General features: G+C 47.3%; 1 protein-coding gene across 1 annotated transcript; it reads left to right on the top strand.

Moving 5' to 3' along the window:
- The first annotated feature begins 7,548 nt into the window (after window positions 1-7,548).
- LOC8032760 (bestrophin-3-like) lies at window positions 7,549-20,935 on the top strand. The gene is made up of 3 exons (XM_002400257.3): window positions 7,549-8,262; window positions 18,863-19,015; window positions 20,699-20,935. Exons 1-3 carry the CDS (start codon window positions 7,549-7,551, stop codon window positions 20,933-20,935), a joined length of 1,104 nt encoding a protein of 367 aa, XP_002400301.1.

Below are 20,935 nucleotides of genomic sequence, written 5' to 3'. Positions count from 1 at the left end.
CACGAATTCGCAAGTATAAACGCACCATTGTGCACGTTTCGCGCACAGATTCGCGCAAACAAGAAGCGCATTTTGGAGCCGGGTGGAGAAGTCGACCCGTCGTTGGCGTAAAATCTGGATATGGTTCCCAGACGAATTCAGATTTTTACAAAACACAGTGGAACCAACAGGGCATACAAAGTCGTTTGAATTGAAGTATTTATTACACAGGCGAGTGGTTTTCGAATGTGGTTTGCCATTTTCAACTTGATGAGCCATTCCTTCCTCAATTTACTCTCGTTCGGATAATAAACATATATCGTACCCTGTTCACCGTGGGAGCTGTTGTACTGGGGTAAAGTGCTGGATATTCTGTTATCATTATCTAGCGCCTTTAGTCGACAATTAACCCGCCAAAATGCTCGCTTAACCCGACAACACGTGTCACGTTTTCACACTATAATAAAGTGGTATAGGCTACCACAACACAAATACCATTCCACAAAAAAAATACGCCGAAGACATTTAAGTTTGCTTACCTGTGGGAATGCGAAAACATTCCTGCACCCAGCGCATCCCTACAAGCAGCGCGCCACGTCTTCCTTTCGCACATGGCGCTCTGGCGGTGACATCACGCTCCCTGCGCAGGCGCGGCGCCCTCGCCGGCTTCACGGCGTCCGTGACGAGGCATCAGCGTTGCTGTGCTTTTCTTTGTGTTTTGTAGCGTGAGCTACACTGGCCGAGGTTGAGCAGTTTCGCGTGGCTCCCAAAGAGCCGTGCTGCGCATGCGCGAGGAGCAGTGACGTCACACGGCGCACAACTGGCGCGCCGGAGCCGCCGCCGCCGCGCGCGCGTCGCTGGTCTTCGCATTTTAAAGGAGTGACGTCATAGCCGTTTCAGACGCACTGGCGCCGCCGCGTGCCCAGCTGTGTGCCTCCGTTGCGCAGTAGCCAAGTCTGACGCTGCACCGGAGCCGCTTGATAGCACCTCTCATTCTGTGCGCATAAGCTCACGCTACGTATATCGTGGCATAGCCGAGCTAAGCCACCGCAATTCTTTTTATTTTTGAGGCGCGTCCGGCCTAACCTTGAGCGGCGCGTGCTCGATGAGGTATCGTTGTTATCATGTTTCGGGTAAAGTCCCTAGATAAGAGCCACCTACAAGTAGCGACATTCTTTGAAGCGCCGACTGTGTGACGGTGCAAGTTTTAGGAAGCGAATGGCAGAGCACAAGAGGGGTTTGAACTGAATGCCGCCATTTTGTTCCAGCGGAATGTGCTTCGTCACTTGTTTCGGGTGTCCTTTCTTGGAAAAGAAGTATCATGGGACTTTAGTTTCGGTTACATGCCGACGCCTTTTCTCGTAATGGGACATATAAATATAAGGCTCTCGCCTTAAAACACAACACGTGAAAAAGGTTTTTCCGTTTTACCCGAACAACACATGTAGAGAACCCATGGACCGAAAAATCTGCCCCGCGTTACGTACGCAAATCATTTTTGCGTTCCTCCAAGGAGGGAGGATTCGTGAGGTGTGAGAAGTTGGCTAGACGAGACTGGCACAGTTAGAAAATGGGGGCTCCGGCCGGCGTTATGAGCGCGACGCCGTCGGCATCCTCGCGCCTAATATACGGTGATCACGTGGCGAAGGGTCGACGTATGACTGGTCCAACGCGCTCGTAGCTTCCACTGCGTTACACATGACGTCATGACGACGCGTGCTCCGATAAGTTAAAGAGGGGCGGACTGACGTCGCGTGCAAGCAATGCCCTACCGGGTCAGCGGAAGCCGGAACAAGTCACCAATAACGTCACCTATTCTTAAAAAAAAAACAAAAAAAAACGGGTTTTTGTTTTTTGGATTGTGGACTGATTTAAACCGCCGTTGTACTAAGCTTTTGTGTGTGTGTGGGGGGGGGGGGGAGGGGGGGGAGGTAAAGAAAAAAAATAAACAAGCTCTCGGAGAGCACCTTGACCGCGGAAAGGAAAACATTTGAAACATTCTAGGAGTTACATTTTACTTCAAGCAGTTTTTACACGTACTTTACCCACCACTGCGAAGAAAGAATAAAAATATCTCCAATAGAAAACGCGTTTTGTGTTTTAGCCTCCATCATGGTTTCATTGTGCACGACATTTTGGCAAGGTAAACTCCGCGGTCTAATACACGTGACTAAGGAATGTAAAACCAATAGAAAAAAAATGAAAGCCGTTTACAAATCTCTGTAACGCCGAATTGGAGCGCAGCTCTTGAGGAGGAGTAGGGAAGGGTACTGGGGGGTCACTTCACCTGCGGGTAGTCACGTGACCCCGGGGGGGTCACGTGACCTCGGGGGGGGGGGGGGGTCACCTGACCTCGGGGGGAAGGTCACGTGACCTCGGGGGGAGGGGGGGGGTCACGTGACCTCGGGGGCGGGGGGGGGGGTCACGTGACCTCGGGGGGTCTCACGTGACCCCCCCACCCGGTTACGCCGACGGCGACGCCGACGCCGCTCAGGCTGGAAACGGGCCCCTAAGAGCTGCGCTCTAAAAGTGGAAGCCGTTTACAACTTCCTGTAACACCGAATTAGAGCGCAGCTCTTGAGGAGGAGGGAAGGGTACTGGGGGGGTGAAGTGACCTGGGGGGGTCACGCGACCTTGGGGGGTCACGTGATGATGCCGATGATGTCACCAGTGACGTCACTGATGACGTCATCAGTGACGATGACGATGCGGACTCCGATGACGTCATCAGCGATGATGACGATGCGGATGTCGGTGACGTCATCAGTGACGTCACTGATGAAGTCATCCGTGATGATGACGTTGACGATGCGGATGTCAGTGACGTCATCATGACGTCACTGATGATGTCATCAGTGATGATGACGATGCGGGTGCCAGTGAGGTCATCAGTGACGTCACTGATGACGTCATCAATGATGATGACGATGCAGATGCAGATGCCGGTGACGTCATCAGTGACGATGACGTCATCGGGGAGGTCACGTGACCTCAGCGGGGGTCACGCGACCCTGGGGGTGGTCACGTGACCTCGGAGGGGTGTCACGTGACTTCGGGGGGTCACGTGTTCTCGGGGGAGGGGTTCACGTGACCCTGTGGGGGGTCACGTGACCTCGGGGGGTCACGTGACCTGGGGGGTCACGTGACTTGGGGAGTCATGTGACTTTGGGTGTCACGTGACCTTGTGGGCCACGTGACCCTAGGGGAGGGGTCACGTGACCTCTGGGGGTCACGTGACCTTTGTGGTGATCTTGGGGGTCACGTGACCTTGGGATGACCTTAGGGGTCACGTGACCTTGGGGTGACCTTGGTTACGCCGACGCCGACGGCGACGGCGACGCCGCTCAAGCCGGTGAACAGGCCCCTAAGAGCTGCGCTCTAAAATGAATGCCGTTTACAACTCCCTGTAACGCAGAATTAGAGCGCAGCTCTTGAGGAGGATAAGGGAAGGGCACTGGAGGGGCGGGTCAAGTGACCTCGGGTGGCGGGGGGTGACGTGACCTTGGGGGGTCACGTGACAATGCTGATGACGTCATCAGTGACGTCATCAGTGATGATGACGATGACGATGTGGATGCCGGTGTCACTAATGACGTCATCAGTGATGATGACGATGACGATGCGGATGCCAGTGACGTCATCAGTGGCGATGACGTCAACGGGGGTCACGTGACCTTGGGAGGGGGGTCACGTGACCTGGGTAACCATCGTGACTCTCGTGAGGGTAACCCTAGTAACCCTCGTGAGGGTAACTCTCGTGACCCTCGTGAGGGTAACTCTCGTGACCCTCGTGAGGGTAACTCTCATAACCCTCGTGAGGGTAACTCTCATAACTCTCGTGACCCTCGTGAGGGTAACCCTTTTGAGGGTAACTAACCCTCGTAACCCTCGTGAGGGTTACGAGGGTTATTAACCCTCGTAACCTTCACGAGGGTTAGGAGGGTTAGTCGCGGTTACGCCGACGCCGACGGCGACGGCGACGCCGCTCAAGCCGGGAACGGGCGCCTAAGAGCTGCGCTCTAAAATATAAGTAGGAACTCCACTTAATTAAACGTTATACCTGAGTTCTAAACACCTAGCGGACATGCAGAAATAATTTCCATCTCGGAAGCCATGATTTGTAATCTAATTGAAAAACAGAAGATACCAAAAAGCGTGCTTCCTTTGCCCATTTAATGTAGAGCTAGTGAAAACTCTAGGTACAACGTTGTTTTTTTGTTTTTTTTTTCTTCTTCTTAGAAACAAGAAAAACAGCATTCAATTCCTTTTTCAACGAAGAGGGAGAGAGACAGAAAGATTGAAACCTTTGTTACACCGACCGGTGATACCAGTAAATTATGAAATTAAGAACACGACACTTGCTTTTTTTTATGAGACCATCAATAATCATTCGGCAGCTCCACGTGACGTGAAATGAATGCGGACTGCTTAAGTGTGATTGTAAGTTTGTATCCCAGACACCTTTGGTATATATGCGCACATACCGAAGCACTGTGAAGCTCTCATTGGCAGGCATGCCTGCCATTGCGAGCCAAACAGGACGTGTCTACGGTTACAACGGGGTTTGCGGAATGAGCACCTTTATTTCATTCCAACTCTATTTCGGGAAATTAAAGTTTTCGGGGATTCCATTCCTTTCAACTTCCAGGTATGGGGACACGGGGCCCATCCCCACCCCTGGAACCGAGCTTATTGTGTTACCGCAGCCAAAGCAGCGTAAGCTGACGTTATCAGATGCATAGTCAACTCCAAATATATGCAAAGCGCCTCCCCAGGCCACTGATTCTACTAAACCGAGCGGTGGTCGCACAAAGCGCTTGGTGGCACTGGAGAGATTGATCACGTGATCTGCAAAAGGCTCGCCACGAACGGCAAACACTAAAATCACTTTTTTACAGCGGAGCTGTTAAGGGTTAGTTTCCCCAGGATCGCGTCCGTCAGCAAACAAATGATGACACCAAACTCTGCACAGCTACCGCCATCCATGAGCGACGGCAGCAACCTTTCGAGCCTTTCCACCCTGGCTTGCCTACTCGCGGCCGGCCATGACTTCATTCCCACTATAGGAAAGCTTCGCTGGTCTTCTTCAGCAAAGTGAAAAAGCTAAAAGATTTTTTTTTTTTTGCAAACAGACCGTATACTTTTTGGCCGCTCCATTGCCTTTCATTTTAGTGCTGTACTGCCATTTGCTTCCAAGTGTCGCACAAGGCACGGGATCATGCATAGGCGCATTTGACGATTTGATGCCGCTTGCAAGACAAGCAAACACATCAAGGGGCTTTACTGAGGGCGTGCGACTCTTCGGCGTGACCTAGGGACTCGCTGAGCTCGAAGTTACGTGGCACGTTCTTACAGTTAGATTGGCTGCATAGGTCGTGGCATCGGCCGTGGTCATTTTATCGTTGAAAGTGAAAGCTCGGTGCGCGGCGGCGCATTCCCGTGGCATCACTACGCCATACATGTGCTGCCTCTCATTTGTCTTCTTTTTCTTTGTGACGATAGAAGTTTTGTTTGTAGACCATTTACCATTCACCGGCAAGACTGCAAAAATTGATCTCGGCAGTGTCAAGCAAAGGACTCGTGCCACGAGTCGCCGTCCGCGCAAGCTCGTGAAAACAGAAACAACAAATGCTCTGGCTTGAGGCGTTTAGGGAGGCTCAAGTGAGGGTGGGCGCAACTCAAAACCTGGAGAGCGTTTGCAATTTAATGGTGGCGCCTGAGGGAGAGGGTTCGATAAAGGATATGCGCCAATGTTGCCTGCACGAGAGCAGGCGCCCGCTCTGTTGCAACTCTGTTGCTCCATGCGCTTTTCCTCCTCTCTCCTCCTCCCATTGCAAGCAACGAACGCCTTGGCGCAGCCTCTCTCGCTTCCTTCTCGCTCCCAGAATTGCAAACGTCGAGAGCCAGACAAGAAGCAACGTCCAAGATGGCGGAATTTCCCATTTTTCGTGTTAAAAAAATACTTCACCTATCGCAACAAAACTGGTGGCTATGGAAATGTAATCATTTATACCTTGAGTAAATTATTCAAGCACCTTAATAGGCCTCTATGACCTGAGTTAGGAAAGAAAACGACCCTTTGCCCCATAGACTCCCAGCAAAAATTAGCAATTAAATGGCGTCCATGTCCCGTGATCCCCGATCTAGCAGTTGCACCCACCCTCACTTGAGCCTCCCTAGAGGCGTTTGGTGCCGGTGTCGCCATCTCGTTGAACCCACTGAAAATAAATCTAGCGGAAACGACCCTGTCAAATTTATTTACACAAATACGCAATACCAAGACGTTTAGGCTTCCCGTCAGGATCTTAAAATTAAGATATTAGACACTTCTACTACGTACTACCATTTGTTTTGCCATTTTTGTCATCTGACCAATTTAAATTTCTAGATTGCCTCAGAATGCGCTAGAAACAGTCAAAAGGGTCATATTTCTGGATTTTATTAAAAATCCCCAGCGCTCTCAGGGAACATTCAAGGGCCGTACGACCTTCATTACATCTTCACAATTAACCTAAAAAATAATCGATGCTCTTGTGCGTTCCTGGAACTCAGGTTTGCGTAGCGAAATTTGCCCATTGAGTGACGAGCGGGAACGACATCTTGTCTTTCTACAACTTTTCATTTTTTGCTTGCTTCACTGCGGTCGCCACTTTCACCATCGAAGGAGCATGAGCCGGGCAGACAATTAAGCCCTCATTAAGTGCAATAATGCTGTTACGAAAGTCACTTTGACCGTGCGATACCGTGGCGTCAGCAGACCGTAGGAGAGTCAACTGTCAAACATCGCTACACTGTGCAACATTGTCAACAAGGCAAACGTATCTTCGACGGTGTTGCAGCTTGCGCGGGCGCGTGCGATTGCAAGAGGAAGTTACGCTGTGGGAGCTGCCCGTAGCCTTGACAGCGTAGCACATACTAGTTGATGCCCAATTGTTCCGGAATCATTTCAACTTCGGAGGGACAACTCCGCAGCACTGGTCTACAACGCTAGTATTATTTTTTTTTATCTCATTACTGCTTCTTTGAATTTTCCATAGACTACATTCTGAAGAATATATTCAGGAATCAGGCATAACTACCAAGAAGTAACTATCACGACGTCATGGAGTGATTTACTATTTCAGATACCGCGCACCTGAGCGGTGGAGACGAAACATTTGACAAAATGCTATCGGGAACATTTCATCTACCCCCTCCCCCAATCCTAAGAAGACGAAAACAACAACACAAGTACTGAAGTCAAAGAAGCGGCACCAGTAGCCAACACGAACAAACACCTCGTCATAGCTAGAATAAAGGTTTTTCTATCTCTATCTTTTTCTCTCTTTCGTCATAGCCGCGCGCCAAGAATCTGCGTGTGTCGAGGCTTCAGCTCTCCACGTGGCTCCTGAGTGATAAGCCATGCCGCCCGGCAGTTCAGCTTGTAGATCACAGTGAGCCTTTGCACCGAGCTGCCCGCGCGTGCACCTCAGCGGCATCGCACGTCGGCCGCGGCTTCTGCCCGGGTGCCGAAAGCAGCACCAGCCGCTGCCCTCGGCGGACGCCAGCCATATCTCGTCCTCTCGGGCCATGACGATCGCGTACCAGGCGGACGTGTCCACGAGTACGCTCCTGGGCTTCTGGAAGCTGGTAATCCGATGGCGCGGTTCCGTCTACAAGCTCATCTACAAAGAGCTGCTGGTCTACGGCGCGGCCTTCACGGCTATCGCGGTATGGTACCGGATGATCATGGACAAATCGCAGCGTAGACTCTTCGAACAGCTGGCGCTGTACAGCGACCGCGCCCTGGAGCACATCCCGCTGTCGTTCGTGTTAGGGTTCTACGTGACGTTTATTGCCGGTCGCTGGTGGGACCAGTTCACCAGCATTCCGTGGCCGGACAAGTTGGCCTACGTTGTGCTGGCCTACGTGGCCGGAGGCGACGACCACGGTAGACTCTTGCGTCGCACCATGATGCGCTACGCCAATCTGGGGCTGGTGCTCGTTCTGCAAGCAGTCAGCGGTGCCGTCAAGAAGCGCTTCCCGAGTACCCAGCATTTGGTGGAGGCCGGCTTCATGACAACGGACGAGCGGGTGCTGTACGAGGCCATGCCCAACAAGGCGAACCGGCACTGGTTACCCTGCGTGTGGTTCGTCAACCTGGTGAACATGGCCGTACAGCAGGGCAGGCTGCCGCCCGGCCCTCCAGTGAAGCATGTGCTCGAGGAGTTGAACAGCTTCCGCGACAAGTGCAGCCTGCTCTGGTGTTACGACTGGGTCACCGTTCCGCTGGTTTACACACAGGTCAGAATCGCGCGTTTCTTTTTCTCTTTAGTATGTTTGTCCCAAGTTCGGGTGTATCGTAGGGGTGTGCGAATGTTACTTCTAATCGACCAGCTCTCTTTCATCCTTACCTCCAACACGCCAAAAACATATGCCGTGGCTTGCCCTTGTGCTGTGAAGGGTATGAATGATGCAGCACTATTCCGATTGGATTCACTATTCGGACGTCTCTGATGTATCATCTTTTTGTATATTAACCATGGTCATGCCTTTCTCCCAGTGCACACGTTTACGACCTTTTTTATCTCCGCTTCCTTAAATTCTCTGATAACAAAGCGTTCTTGAAGTGTTTCAATTCATCCATAGGGCAGCTGAAAAGCGTATTCAGAATTTGAATGGAATAATTCGATCGAGTAAAAGGGAAAGTTCAAAGCCTATTTATTTATAATTCCTGTCAGTAAAAGAGCTGAGGGAAAAGCAGCAAGAATGGGTATTTGAGAAGAAATAGCTTCTTATTTTAAAAAAGCCAGTTCTCTGCCTACGAAAGAGTCAGAACTACATAAAAGAAGAATATTGCTGTTTTTTCTTGTAAATTTGAAGTCATGTTCTCATGGCAATAACGTGTAACTGCCTCACGTGTAAATTTTAGAAGAGGCGAGCAGTTTAGACGGAAAACCGAATCTACGAGAAAATATGTTGCATTGAACCGCGTGTGTTGACCACAGTGGTGGAGCAAAGCTACGGTGGGCTAGAAGGGGAGGTGTGATTATTGCACAGGCCAAAGCGGTCCGGCACTTAATTCCCATAAAGCGCAGCATAATTGGTATGCTGGAAGCAGCGCTACCTTGCACTCCATGGCTATGCGGGTAGAAAGCGAGGGATAGGAGAAGGCGGTGGCGCGTGCGGACGGCAGGACACCGAGCTCCAGCAACACCGCCTAGAAGACAAGGCCGTAGTGCTGACATTTTTGCGTCACCAGCGGTCGAAGGAAAACGCTGGACGCAGATGGGAAACGAGTGCTACTTCAGCGCTCGGCTTCGAGTCAAGTTTGAGCCGAACGTTGACGGAATCGTCGAGTTCAATCTGTGCCCAGCTTTGGCCTTCGCTGATGGCGACATCTCTGTCAGCACTACGGTTTTGTTATCTAGGAGGTGTTGGCTCTGGTTAGAATGACTAGTGAGTAGACGCAAAGCTAGCTGCCTTTGTCTCTACTCACTCTTCGAACGCCTTCGAACGACCTAAGCCCGCGTCTGCCATTCGGCGTCCGAACGCTTTTCAACAGCAGGTAGAGCTAGATAGACGAAGGCCGCTAGCTTTTCGTCTACCTACCAATCGCTCGCCAGAGCGCGGCGCTCTGGCGCCATCCGTAACACCTCCTAGATAAAAGAGCCATAGCGCCGATAGAGATGTCATCGGCGAAGGCTAACGCTAGCCACAGATTGGACACGACGATTGCGTCAACGTTCGGCTCCAACTTGACTCGAAGCCGAACGCCGACGCAGCACTCGTTTCCCATCTGTGTCCAGCGTTGGACTTCGCTAATGAAGCAAAAATGTCAGCACTACGGCCTTGTCTTCTAAGCGGTGTTGCACCTGCGCTGTCTCATTTCTATCTCTCTTTCTCTCTCTCTCTCTCATTTTCTTCCCACATATAAAGAAGAAAAGGCAAACAAAAATGGGCAGACGGGGCATTTTATCCCTGTCTGTGTAGGCATTGGTCAGAAGTAAATATAAACACGAGCCCTTAAATCTCTTAAAATATTTGGCCTGCTCCGTTTCATTTGGAACCCAATTTTCAACAAATTAACTGGTCTCTGCCATTGTGACGCTGCTGCCAGGTTACCGATAGTAGCGCGGTGATAGGACACATGAGGCATGAATCGTAGGACCGCTGTCGGCCGCCGGGAGCAAGCGATGGCCACATGATAGCGCGGCGGAGGCTACGTGCTTCCGCGCAAAATTACGTGACGTGGCGAAAAATCGACGAATTAGTGGTCCAACGATCATGTAGCATCCACCACCATGTTAGCTGCGGAGTGAGCGGAAGATAGCCCGCCATAACAAAGCCTCGTATCAGCAGAATACCTATAGCATCATGCTAATACGCACGCATATATCTCCACCAGGGGCCCTACTCTGGACATTCGGCGAAAAAGTTGGCGAGAAATCCGGCGGCTATGATTTGCCGGCGCCAAGGCCAAGTGCGGCGTTGGCCAATGACGGCCGCCGAGTTTGTCGCCGACTTTTTCGCCAAATGTCCAGTTTATGCTCCGTTCACCCCTAAGCTGAGTCTGCAGTGGAAGCTACGACCTCGTTGGACCAGTCCTACGCCTCTTTCGCAACGTCACCACGCTCCCGGCCATACCCACGCGCGAAGAGTTGGGTCAGGTGATAAAAGGGAGGCGGCTGATTGGTCCACCGGGCACGTGGTTCCCACCGTAATCTCAACTTAAAGGAGCCCTGCAACGACTTGTTGACTTTTTTTTTTTTTTGCACCGAACTTGAGCGCACTGAACGTAATAACTTAATGAAAATTTTCTTTTCTCGAATTTTGCTTTACTTTAAAAGTTAGGGGCAAATTAAAATTACATAAACAAGCAAAAAATAACCTACTCCATGACGTTCTTGGTCCTGGCTTGAGTGGCCGTGAACTAGAGAAGGGAGCTCAACGAGCGCTCACGGCTGCCGCACTCTGTGTCGACGTGCGCAGGATAGGCTGTATGAAGCGGGCGGCCAGGGCGGCTCGCATTGGATTTGCTGCGCGACTAAACACTAATTCGGCATGACAGTTCATTGGTCACAAACGACAGCAAACACGGGGTAAATATCAGTTCAAAACGGGAGCAACTTCCCGCTGCCATTCCGCCAAACGTCCAAACCGCAAGCCACACCTGCTCGCCGAAGGCCTTCGGAACACTCGGAACCGGTAAGATCTTCAAGCCCATACGACCGCAGCGCGAACATGTACATCCGGGACCTTTCTACGCTCGCCGCTCGTGTGGTACCTGATCCCACTACCCTTTTCTAGTATGCGCCGCCTCTTCCGCCGCTTGGTGGCGGGTATGTCGACGGGTCATTTCTTGCTTCCGTACTTTATAAACTACATTTATTTATTTTCTGATCTAAAATACTGAACAAAAACTACTTTCATAAAAAAATTAAACGGTTCGCGCCACTTATCTGTTGTATTTCGACTAAAAAAAATAAAAGCTTTTAGTGGTTTTGATTAGTAATAAGGCCAGAACCAGGGTGTCGAACCGGAACCGAACCGAGCCGAAAACCGGAACAGAACCGTTATTTTTAGCCGAACTGGAACTGAACCGAACCGAAATCTTCGCCGCCATATTGGAACTGAACCGGAACCGAACCGAAAAAAAATATAACGGTAACCGGTTCAAAACGGTTCAATGTAATATTTTTTTTTGTTAGTATCACAAAATGAACATATGGGATTGAAAAATTGGCGGCTGTATTTCTATCTATGGATCAAATCGTCATATACAGAATTGAAAAGTATGGTAAGTTGTGGGTTTTCATGGCACTATGATTAACCATGTGTCACGTTGTCACGTGACGCCATGGTGTCAATACATGTTGTCACGTGACTTCGTGACGTCACGTGACTCACCGCGTCAACTCGATTTAATTTGAGGAAGTCACTTGATGTATTAACATTGTTGACAGCGTGACGTAACATGATATCACGATTTCGCACCGAGAGTCACGTGACACCGTGACGGAAGCGATTTTCAAAACCCCCAGTGGAGTACTCGGGTTCATGACAATCAGCACCGCCAAACATTCGGGTAACGGCTCATGTCAATTACATATGATAATAGCCCAACTCTAACAATATCTGAAGCTCAGCTCAAGCTTTTGTTTTTCAAACCCTAGCCGCCTAGAGCATGACTGTGATGAACACTGGCGGTATATAATTAGGGTCAGATCACGTGGCCGCTTGTTTGAATTGCGAGTTGAGGAGATATCGACAGCTGTCTCTTTCCTTTATTTTTTCTGCATGTGCTATTAGGGGAAAACTAATGGATGTTTCCGCAAGCTATAAACGTTAGGGGTTACTTCTTAACAGTATTTATTAAAAGTACAAGGAAAAATGTTGCAAGACCCATTTTACGTTTGAGGCACCCAAATATTTTTCGTTGTTGCTGAACTGCATCCGAAAGATGTTCGTGAGAATAGAAGTACTGAAATTACTAAATGCGACTTATTAATATGACGTGACATAGAACTACACGTGTGTATGGAAGGAATACTAAAAAAAAAATATATATTTTAGTGACCTCAGAGAGACAGCCGAACGTTGGCACTGCAGTCGCTGTAACTCTCACACGAGCGTCGTTCTAAAGTTATTGCCCAAGTTTCGACTTCCTCTGTACTTTGCTTAAAGGAGCTATAAAAAGATTTCTATACATTACTAAATACTACTCAGGATCACTCCCTAACGTTAATAACTGACTGAACCTGGCTTTGCTATTTTTTTTCTAGGCAATGGCAGTCGCCAAAAAATTCGAGAAATATGAGCATCGTTCATCCCCTCAACTCGGAGCCAGAAGCGGCCATGTGGCCTGGTGCCTATCTTATGCCGCCAACGTTAATCATACCCCTGCGCTGGCGTTTTAAGGAAGAAAACACATGTTCAGTTCCAGACACTGTTAGAGTTCGGCTATTCTCATCACCGCAGTGGTTGGACAAGAGCCACTACCCAAGTCTCCACCGAGGCATTGTTTGTTACGAGCCGATGTACGGTGCTCACGCAGTCCTCCTGTCTAATCCATGAGCCGCGCTCGACTGTCGTCAGGCGGGTGGTTTTGACCCTACAATTGCGACATCAATCCTTGGGAAGGCAAGACTAAAAGAAATAGTCTCATTTAATCTTCGCAATTTCACCGCGACAAAGGAGCTTCTGAATTAGTGGCGGCCCTGTGCGAGTGTACTTGGGCCAGAGGACCAGTACGCCTCGGAAAAGTCGTGAACATTTTAACCCGATGTCGTTTTATCACCCATCTAAACTTCACGGGGTGCAAAATAAAAGCAATAAAGGGTTGCGGTTAACAAGTGTCGAATAAAATTGTCAAATTAACATACACCAATGGAGGAGGCAATTCCTCGGGAATACTTTCAGCCTTTTCACTCTGGTGAAGAAGGAAGACTAGCGAAGCTGTACTATGGTGTAAATGAAGTAATGGCCGGCCGCAAGCCGGCAAGCCAGAGTGGAAAGGCTGGAGAGGTTGCCGCCATCTATGCACGACGGCGGCAACCAGACAACCAGCAAGCCGGTTATCTGGTTGCCGTCGTCCTTAATAGATGGCGGTAGCTGTCCAGAGTTTAGTGTCATCATTTGTTTGCTGACGGACACGACACTGGGGAAACTAGCCCTTAACAGCTCCGCTGTATAAAGAAGTTCGTGGGTGTGTGGGTGGGGGGGTGGGGGGGAAGGAGGGAAGCGGGGGTGCTTTAAAAACATACTGTGTTGTAAAGGTTCCTCTTCCCTGCATCTTTGGCGCAGACCAACAAGCGTGACTCCGGAAACTACTTTGCTTGCAAAAACGCTCTTACCAAAAAGCACGTTTTTGTCGTGCCAGACGCTCGCGCCGTTCCTAGCGAAAAGCGTCTGACTCGCAACTAAAGGGTCGTAAGTTCGAATCCCGCAAAAATTCTTAATTTTTTTTCTTTAAGGCAAAGTAATTACTTTCAAAAGTGAAATCATTTGAGACATACGGCGACCTTTATTTCGCATTACATGTCATGTTTTAATCACACTCATTCCACGCGTGATGTCACGTTTCACGTGAGCATAGTGGGTTGCTCTAAATTCTTGCGCGAGGGTATGCAGCTCTGACGTCATGGACCTATCGACCAATCAGGATTTTCCAGTCACGCCACCGACATCAGCTTTTCTGCGACATGAGCTCCTTAACGCTATCGAGTTAAAATCATCAGTTAGCAAAAGTGATGCTCATTTGCAAATTAAATTGACCGGCATCTTGTCAAGAACAAACCTCAAAAGCCAGGCTATGCCGCTTATTCTGCATAAGAAAATGTTCACTTGGACAAGCGCTATTTTGGGCCGGATTTGATCTGAGTGCGAAGGTGCGTATAGATTAGAGTGAACAATTGTGATTACTTCTTGCTGCATGATTAGTGGCGTGCATGCGGTGCTGAGTGTAAAGAATGTTTGGTTAGAACAACAAGCATTTGGATTGCCGCTCGGTGTTTCTATAAAAAATACACCAAAAGGAATTATCCTAAAACTTTTGTTACATTCTGAAAATTTAATTGTGTAAATTTTCTTTTGTGACACCCTGTAGATTTGTTTCTACTCTTGCGTCGAAATTAAATAACTGAATTTCATATTTTGGCACCTAAAAACAAAATTAAATTGCAGGGACGATCGAAGAAACAATAGAGTTCAGTTGTGTCGTCATCATATACATATATATTGTGAAGTGTATCTCGTAAACCTTATTTCATAATTAGCATGAGCACCGAGGTGCTCATTTCATAATTTTATGTGATGTAATTCATTCCTTAGTTCAAGGACACAATCACGATTTCATTTTTAACACTGCGACACAAAGTAGTACCAATCACGGGTATTTTTGGGCAACCTACCACACTTTGGGACAACATTTTATACCATGTAAATAGATAAGCTTGAACTTTAGAAGTTTACTTAAACACGAAGAAAGCACAATAAAATACAGTATAGTTCTAAATTAGAAGCTGATCTATTTACAGGTATGTACCAACCATGGCTTAACTCTTTACTCTTGTACTTAAACATTTTGATTCAGGTAAAATATATGTTACTGGTAAACAAAGGGATGTGGAGTCGTATGAACACGACGTTATGTATGTTAATGTACAGGGTGTCACAGAAGAAAATTTACACGGTCTTTTTTGTTACAAAAATAAACTAGCATCGCCCAACGCTCATTCTCCGCCTGAAGGTAGCGCTAGAGGCCACAACCAGGTGCCAAAGTTTCAGCCCGATTCGATAAGTTAATCAAAAGTTATAAGTGATTTTCTGAAGCTTTGAATGGGAAAATGGCGGCCGACAGAGTTTTCGAACACATGGGGCTCTATGGTACCACAAACCCAAAACGGGCAAAAATGCGCTCCATTTTCCCATTGAAATTTTGAAAAAATCACTTATAACTTTTGATTAAGTTATCGGATCGGGCTGAAACTTTGGCATCTGGTTGTGACCTCTAGCTCTACCTTTGAGCGGAGAATGAGCATTCGACGATGCCTAGTTTAATTTTGCGGTAAAAAAGACCGTGTAAATTTTCTTTTGTGACACCCTGTAGACTTGTTTCTACTCTTGTGTCGAAATTAAATAACTGAATTTCATATTTTGGCACCTAAAAACAAAATTAAATTGCACGGACGATCGAAGAAACAATAGAGTTAATCGTTTCGCGGCATAAATAATGTATATTGCCAGAACAACGCGAAAAAGATATTCTCAATTTAGCGGTTCAAACCGGTTCGAACCGGTTCGAACCGGTTTGAACCGGTTTGAACCGTTATTTTTTGCTCCCCGGAACTGAACCGGAACCGAACCGAAAGCCGTGAACCCGAACCGGAACCGAACCGATAAAAATTTCGGTTCGACACTCTGGCCAGAACCAAAAACGTCATATGCCGTCACACATAGCGCGCTTTCAACACCGCGGGTCGCCCCCGTATGTGGAGGAGGTTTCTGCGTCGTCCGGTTAAAATATGACTCACTAATATTTAGTTACTTTCTCCGGGCCCGCTGGCTTGCCCGAACCTCAAGAGACGTAAAAACCGCAAAAAAGGACGCTTAAGTATGATTGCAGGGCCCCTTTAAGGGAGACCGGAGCTGTTTACAGGCCGCCAAGTGCTGGCATAGCTGCGATGTATGAGCTTCAAGACTTCTTACAGGAGCAATCTAAGAATTTCATGAATATAATTATGGGGGGGGGGGGGGAGACTTCAATCTCCCAAACATCAATTAGCCTTCGATGACCACAGTGGCCTCTTGGAAACATTCCGATGCTCTAATAGATATTGCCTTCGCATATAATTTAACACAAATAGTGTCAACTTTCACGCGCATCACAGATTCTACTAGTTCGATTCTTGATCTTGATCTTGTTTTTGTTTCTCAGAATTTGTATGTTGCCGATGACAATCATATGGTTGTTTTTGACTGGAATTTGTGTGTTGCCGATTATCACTGTGTGATCACAGAGGGCTTATCCGACCATCATATGGTTGTTTTTGATTGTACGCGAATTGTTCCCAGATGTTGTCCTCATTAAAAATCGGAGTTTAAGGGCTATAATAGACCACAAGACGAAAGTATAATAAATTACCTCGATCTATCGTTCGGCAGATTTGTTTATAGGGCTTCAGTTTTGGGATGGAATGTAGACGAACTATGGTGCACTTTTCAAAATGCGGTGGTGTATAGAAAGGTTTGTGCCATCTCGTAAGAAGCGATCTAAAAAGAATAACCCATGGGTCACAAGGGAGATTTTACAAATCGAAAGGAAGGCCAATAGGCTAAGAAGAACACGCGAAAACAAAATAGAATTGACTGCCCTTGTCATAAATTGAGAACATTCATTAATAATTCCAAGTATGAGTATTTCAACGTTCAAATGTCAAACTTCCTTCGTCACGATCCCCAGAAGATTTGGACGCATGTGTCGGGTTCAAGACACTCAGTTAACAAGATCATTAATCATGGGAGTGAATTCGTTGATAATAGTTCAATCGCGAAGATATTTAACGACTACTTTGCCTCTTTGTACACCACAAGTGACAACTTCGTTCCCGAGTTCTCGATTAAACTCGCTCACGTACCAGACATACAAATATCAGAGGAGGGAATCTTCTCTGCTTCACTAAATTTGAATACAAAGAAGTATTGCGGTCCAGACAAAATGCCTAATATTTTTTTTTAATACGTTGAGGGGCGTTTTAATTTCTTTTTTTCTAATTTATAATAGTTTGCTAGAGAGAGGGGTGGTACCTAAACAGTGGAAAGTGGCAAAAGGTATACCCATCCATGAGAAAGGAGATAAACATGACGCATCGAATTATAGGCCCGTTTCCTTGCTCTGCTCGTGTAGCAAGGTTCTAGAGCATTTTAATTTAGTCAGCTCATGTCACAATTTGAATCTGAATATTTTTTTTTATCAGAGCCAGCATGGTTTCCGGTGTGGCTACTCTACGGTAACTCAGCTCCTTTATATAGTAAACAAACTTGCGAAAGTCGTTGTCAAGGGTGGGCAAATGGATGTAGTATTCCTAGATTTCGCCAAGGGTTTTGATCGCGTGTCACACAGCAAACTACTTATCAAGTTAAGAGTGATACTAGGAAACGATCAGCTTCTTGCGATGGTTGGATTCTTACTTGAGCAACTATCATCAGTTCGTTGAGGTAGGTGGGACTGTTCCCCAATTGTACCAGTCATCTCGTGAATTCCACAAGGATCGGTGTTGAGCCCACTGCTCTTCCTTGTTTTTCTAAACGATTTGTCGGTTGATGAGCATATACACTGCCGGGTTTTTGCAGATGATTGTGTGCTGTTTACTGAAATAGCTTCGAGCAATGACCCACTTAGTTTAAACAAGTGCCTCGTTCAATTTCTCAATGATGTAACGAATGGCAAATGTTGCTAAACAGCTCGAAAAGTATACAAATGAGAGCAACGCGCAAAAGGTCATCCTTGGAATTTAATTACCGTATACAAAACTCCCCTTTACAAGTTGTGCACGAATTCAAATACGTAGGTGTCATAATCTCTTCGAACCTCAGTTGGAATAGCCACATATCCTGGACTGCTCACAAGGCAAAGCTATGGTCATTGAAGAGGCGGTTGAAGCACTGTAATCCTGCAACCAAGCTTGCAATCTAAACGACAATAATACGACCTGTTTTAGAATACACGGATGTGGTTTGGGACCCTGCGACTAAACTTAATATTAATCGACTCGAGGGGGTACAAAAGAAAGCACTACGCTTCATTTATAACAAATACAAAAGAATGAGCTCTATCACTAACTTGTACAATAGGTCAAAAATTGAGCTTCTTTCGACCCGGCGCAAAATTAATCGTCTAAGGCTTCTGTATACCATTGTACACGACTCGTCTCGCCTTTCATTCGACAGATTTATGCAATTTATTCCATCCCGTCACACACGGCATAAGCATTCCAACACAATCCTGGTACCTTACAGCAGAGCCCAATGTTTAAAAAACTACTTTTTTGTACGAACCATTAACGAATGGAATAGTCTCCCTGCCAACATTACTAATGTCGCGTCCGTCCAGGAATTTACTTCATCATTACGGCGTTATTTCTCAGATGTGCAGTCCTAGATGTTTTTTCTTTCACTAGTGTGTAATGTGATTTTCTTGTGTGTTGCCCTGTATGCACTTCCTGCCTTGGCTGCCAAGTGGCAGCCTGTAGTATGTATAAGTAAATAATAAAAAAGGTGTGCTTCCACTGGCAACCCCCACCTCAGCCCGTTGAGGTTTGCCTTTTTAGGCTTAGGCTATAACGTACATACATCAGAGTAGCCTCCACATCACCTCAGACTGGCACGTGGTTAACCGCTGCAGGTGGTTACCCTAACGACGCACCTGTTCTTCGTGACGTGCCTGGTGGCGCGGCAGAGCCTGGACCCGGCCATGCGGTATCCGGGACACGAGTTGGACGTCTTCTTCCCCTTCTTCACCTTCCTCCAATTCATCTTTTTCATGGGCTGGCTCAAGGTAAGCGCACCGGTGGACACGCGCGTGCTTGGTAGAAATGACGCCATTTAAAATCAACGCACGCCTTTGACGTCACGACGCCATGATGGCGCTGCTGCTGCTGTCGGCGCCGCGCAGTCACTTCACCCCACACGAATTACGCATGCGCAGTGCCAAAACCCTGTCTGGGCAAACGCGGGGTTGTTTGTAAACAGCGCGTAGGGGGAAAAGCAAAAATAAAACTAAGCTAGGGACAGCGTGACTTTCTATAGTCTACTACGAGATAGCTGCAGCACTTTTTTTAATTTTGACGTGCATTTTTTTTACATTTAGAGAAATGAGTCGCGTTTTGAATGAACAAAACTACAATAATGAGTAAGCACAATTTTTTTTCATAAAATGTATTTATAGATAGATGGTCACCGATATTTTGCTCAGAATGACGAGGTGACGGCACGAAGAATAAATAAGGAAACTGAAACGTTGATGTGGCGAACTTGTGCCAAACCAAAAAGAAAACAAGGTAACTACAGAGCGTCGCGGACGTCGAAGTCGGCGTAACAGCAGGTTCGAGCGGAAGACTGACTCCACACTGCATTGCGGAGCACCTTTTGTATGCCTGCGTGGGTTTCTGGAACATTCTGCGTTGAACGGTCGGCGCGTACATTCTTACCTCGATCAGACCACAAGGTCCTCGAACGTGCGAGAATGCTTGATTGAAAGAATAAATAAAAGGAGCGTCCGCTCCCATGCATCGAACCTGGGGCCTCCGCGCGAAAGCCAAGCTTGGTAACCATTCGGCCACGCATGCGCTCGATTGACGACCTGCGTGACGATATTTTGCGTCGTTTTATATAAAGTAGTACTTTGGTGAATAATTTGTAAATGTGCCTATAAAACGTGTTTCGTTTTTTTTATTGCATAAGAATATCTTATTGTATTTCTTAATATTATGTTTACATGTCGTAAACCCTTCATGAAATAAGTAGAAAACATTACGACCACGTGATTACTTCGGTGGGAAATTGACGGCTGTGCAGAGTACCATAGCGAAACATTGCCAATTTCTACGCCTCGAGCTTCAAAATTTGACATCCCCGGAAGCAAAATAACTACGGAGTTCGCATATAGCCGAATGCTCCTCCTACAAACATGACTTTAGCGTATAGTTTTTACATAAATATAAAAATATGACCCGGACCAACATTGTATCATCTGTACACCCTAAATTCTACGGATTTGTAAACATCAAAATAGTGCAGTCATATACTGCACATTGGATGCAAGTTATCTAATATACAAAATGCTGCTTAAAATTATACGTTTTCTTTTTATTTATTTTTTTAAATGAGGTAAAGCCACTTTATTGCAGTCCATTAGGGTGAGTTATGACGGTTAGGGGAACATAATATGGGGGGCTAATCGTAACGATGAGTCGGTCAATTAGCTTACATTTGTTGGTTCTTTTTAATTAGTGAAGGTGGTTCCAAATATACATCGCTGAGCTTCATAAAAAAACGCTAAATTAGTAATTTTGAGAAAGACCGAGAAACACCCGTAGGAAAGGCGCAAACTGGCGGTGTTTTCTTCTTTTTGTGTTTTATTATTTCTGTTATCTGGTACACTTTACCAACACGCTCGGTGGGATTATTATAGAGTTTTCAGCTGACCTGCAGCCCAACTGGACCGAGCTTTGTCGTGCAGGTCGCCGAGCAGCTGATCAACCCGTTCGGCGAGGACGACGACGACTTCGAGACCAACTGGCTCATCGACCGTCACACGCAGGTCTCGTACCTGACCGTCGACGATATGTACGGAAAGCTGCCGCGCATTGAGCGGGACCTGCACTGGGACAGCCAGGAGCCGAACCTTCCGTACACACCCGCCGCCATCGTGCACAAGATCCCCACCTACCGGGGATCCACCGTCAACATAGCCTGA

This window comes from Ixodes scapularis, unplaced genomic scaffold, assembly GCF_016920785.2.
Source record: "Ixodes scapularis isolate PalLabHiFi unplaced genomic scaffold, ASM1692078v2 PGA_scaffold5__190_contigs__length_132052651, whole genome shotgun sequence".
NCBI classification, from domain to species: domain Eukaryota; kingdom Metazoa; phylum Arthropoda; class Arachnida; order Ixodida; family Ixodidae; genus Ixodes; species Ixodes scapularis.
This window is presented reverse-complemented; position numbering and strand designations above follow the sequence as displayed.

Bases quoted from the DNA above. Each gene is read 5' to 3' on its own strand.
- LOC8032760 (XM_002400257.3), top strand. From the start codon at position 7,549: ATGACGATCGCGTACCAGGCGGACGTGTCCACGAGTACGCTCCTGGGC. The intron at 8,263-18,862 runs GTCAGAATCGCG...TAACCGCTGCAG, and splicing joins TTCCGCTGGTTTACACACAG to GTGGTTACCCTAACGACGCA. The intron at 19,016-20,698 runs GTAAGCGCACCG...TTTGTCGTGCAG, and splicing joins TTTTCATGGGCTGGCTCAAG to GTCGCCGAGCAGCTGATCAA.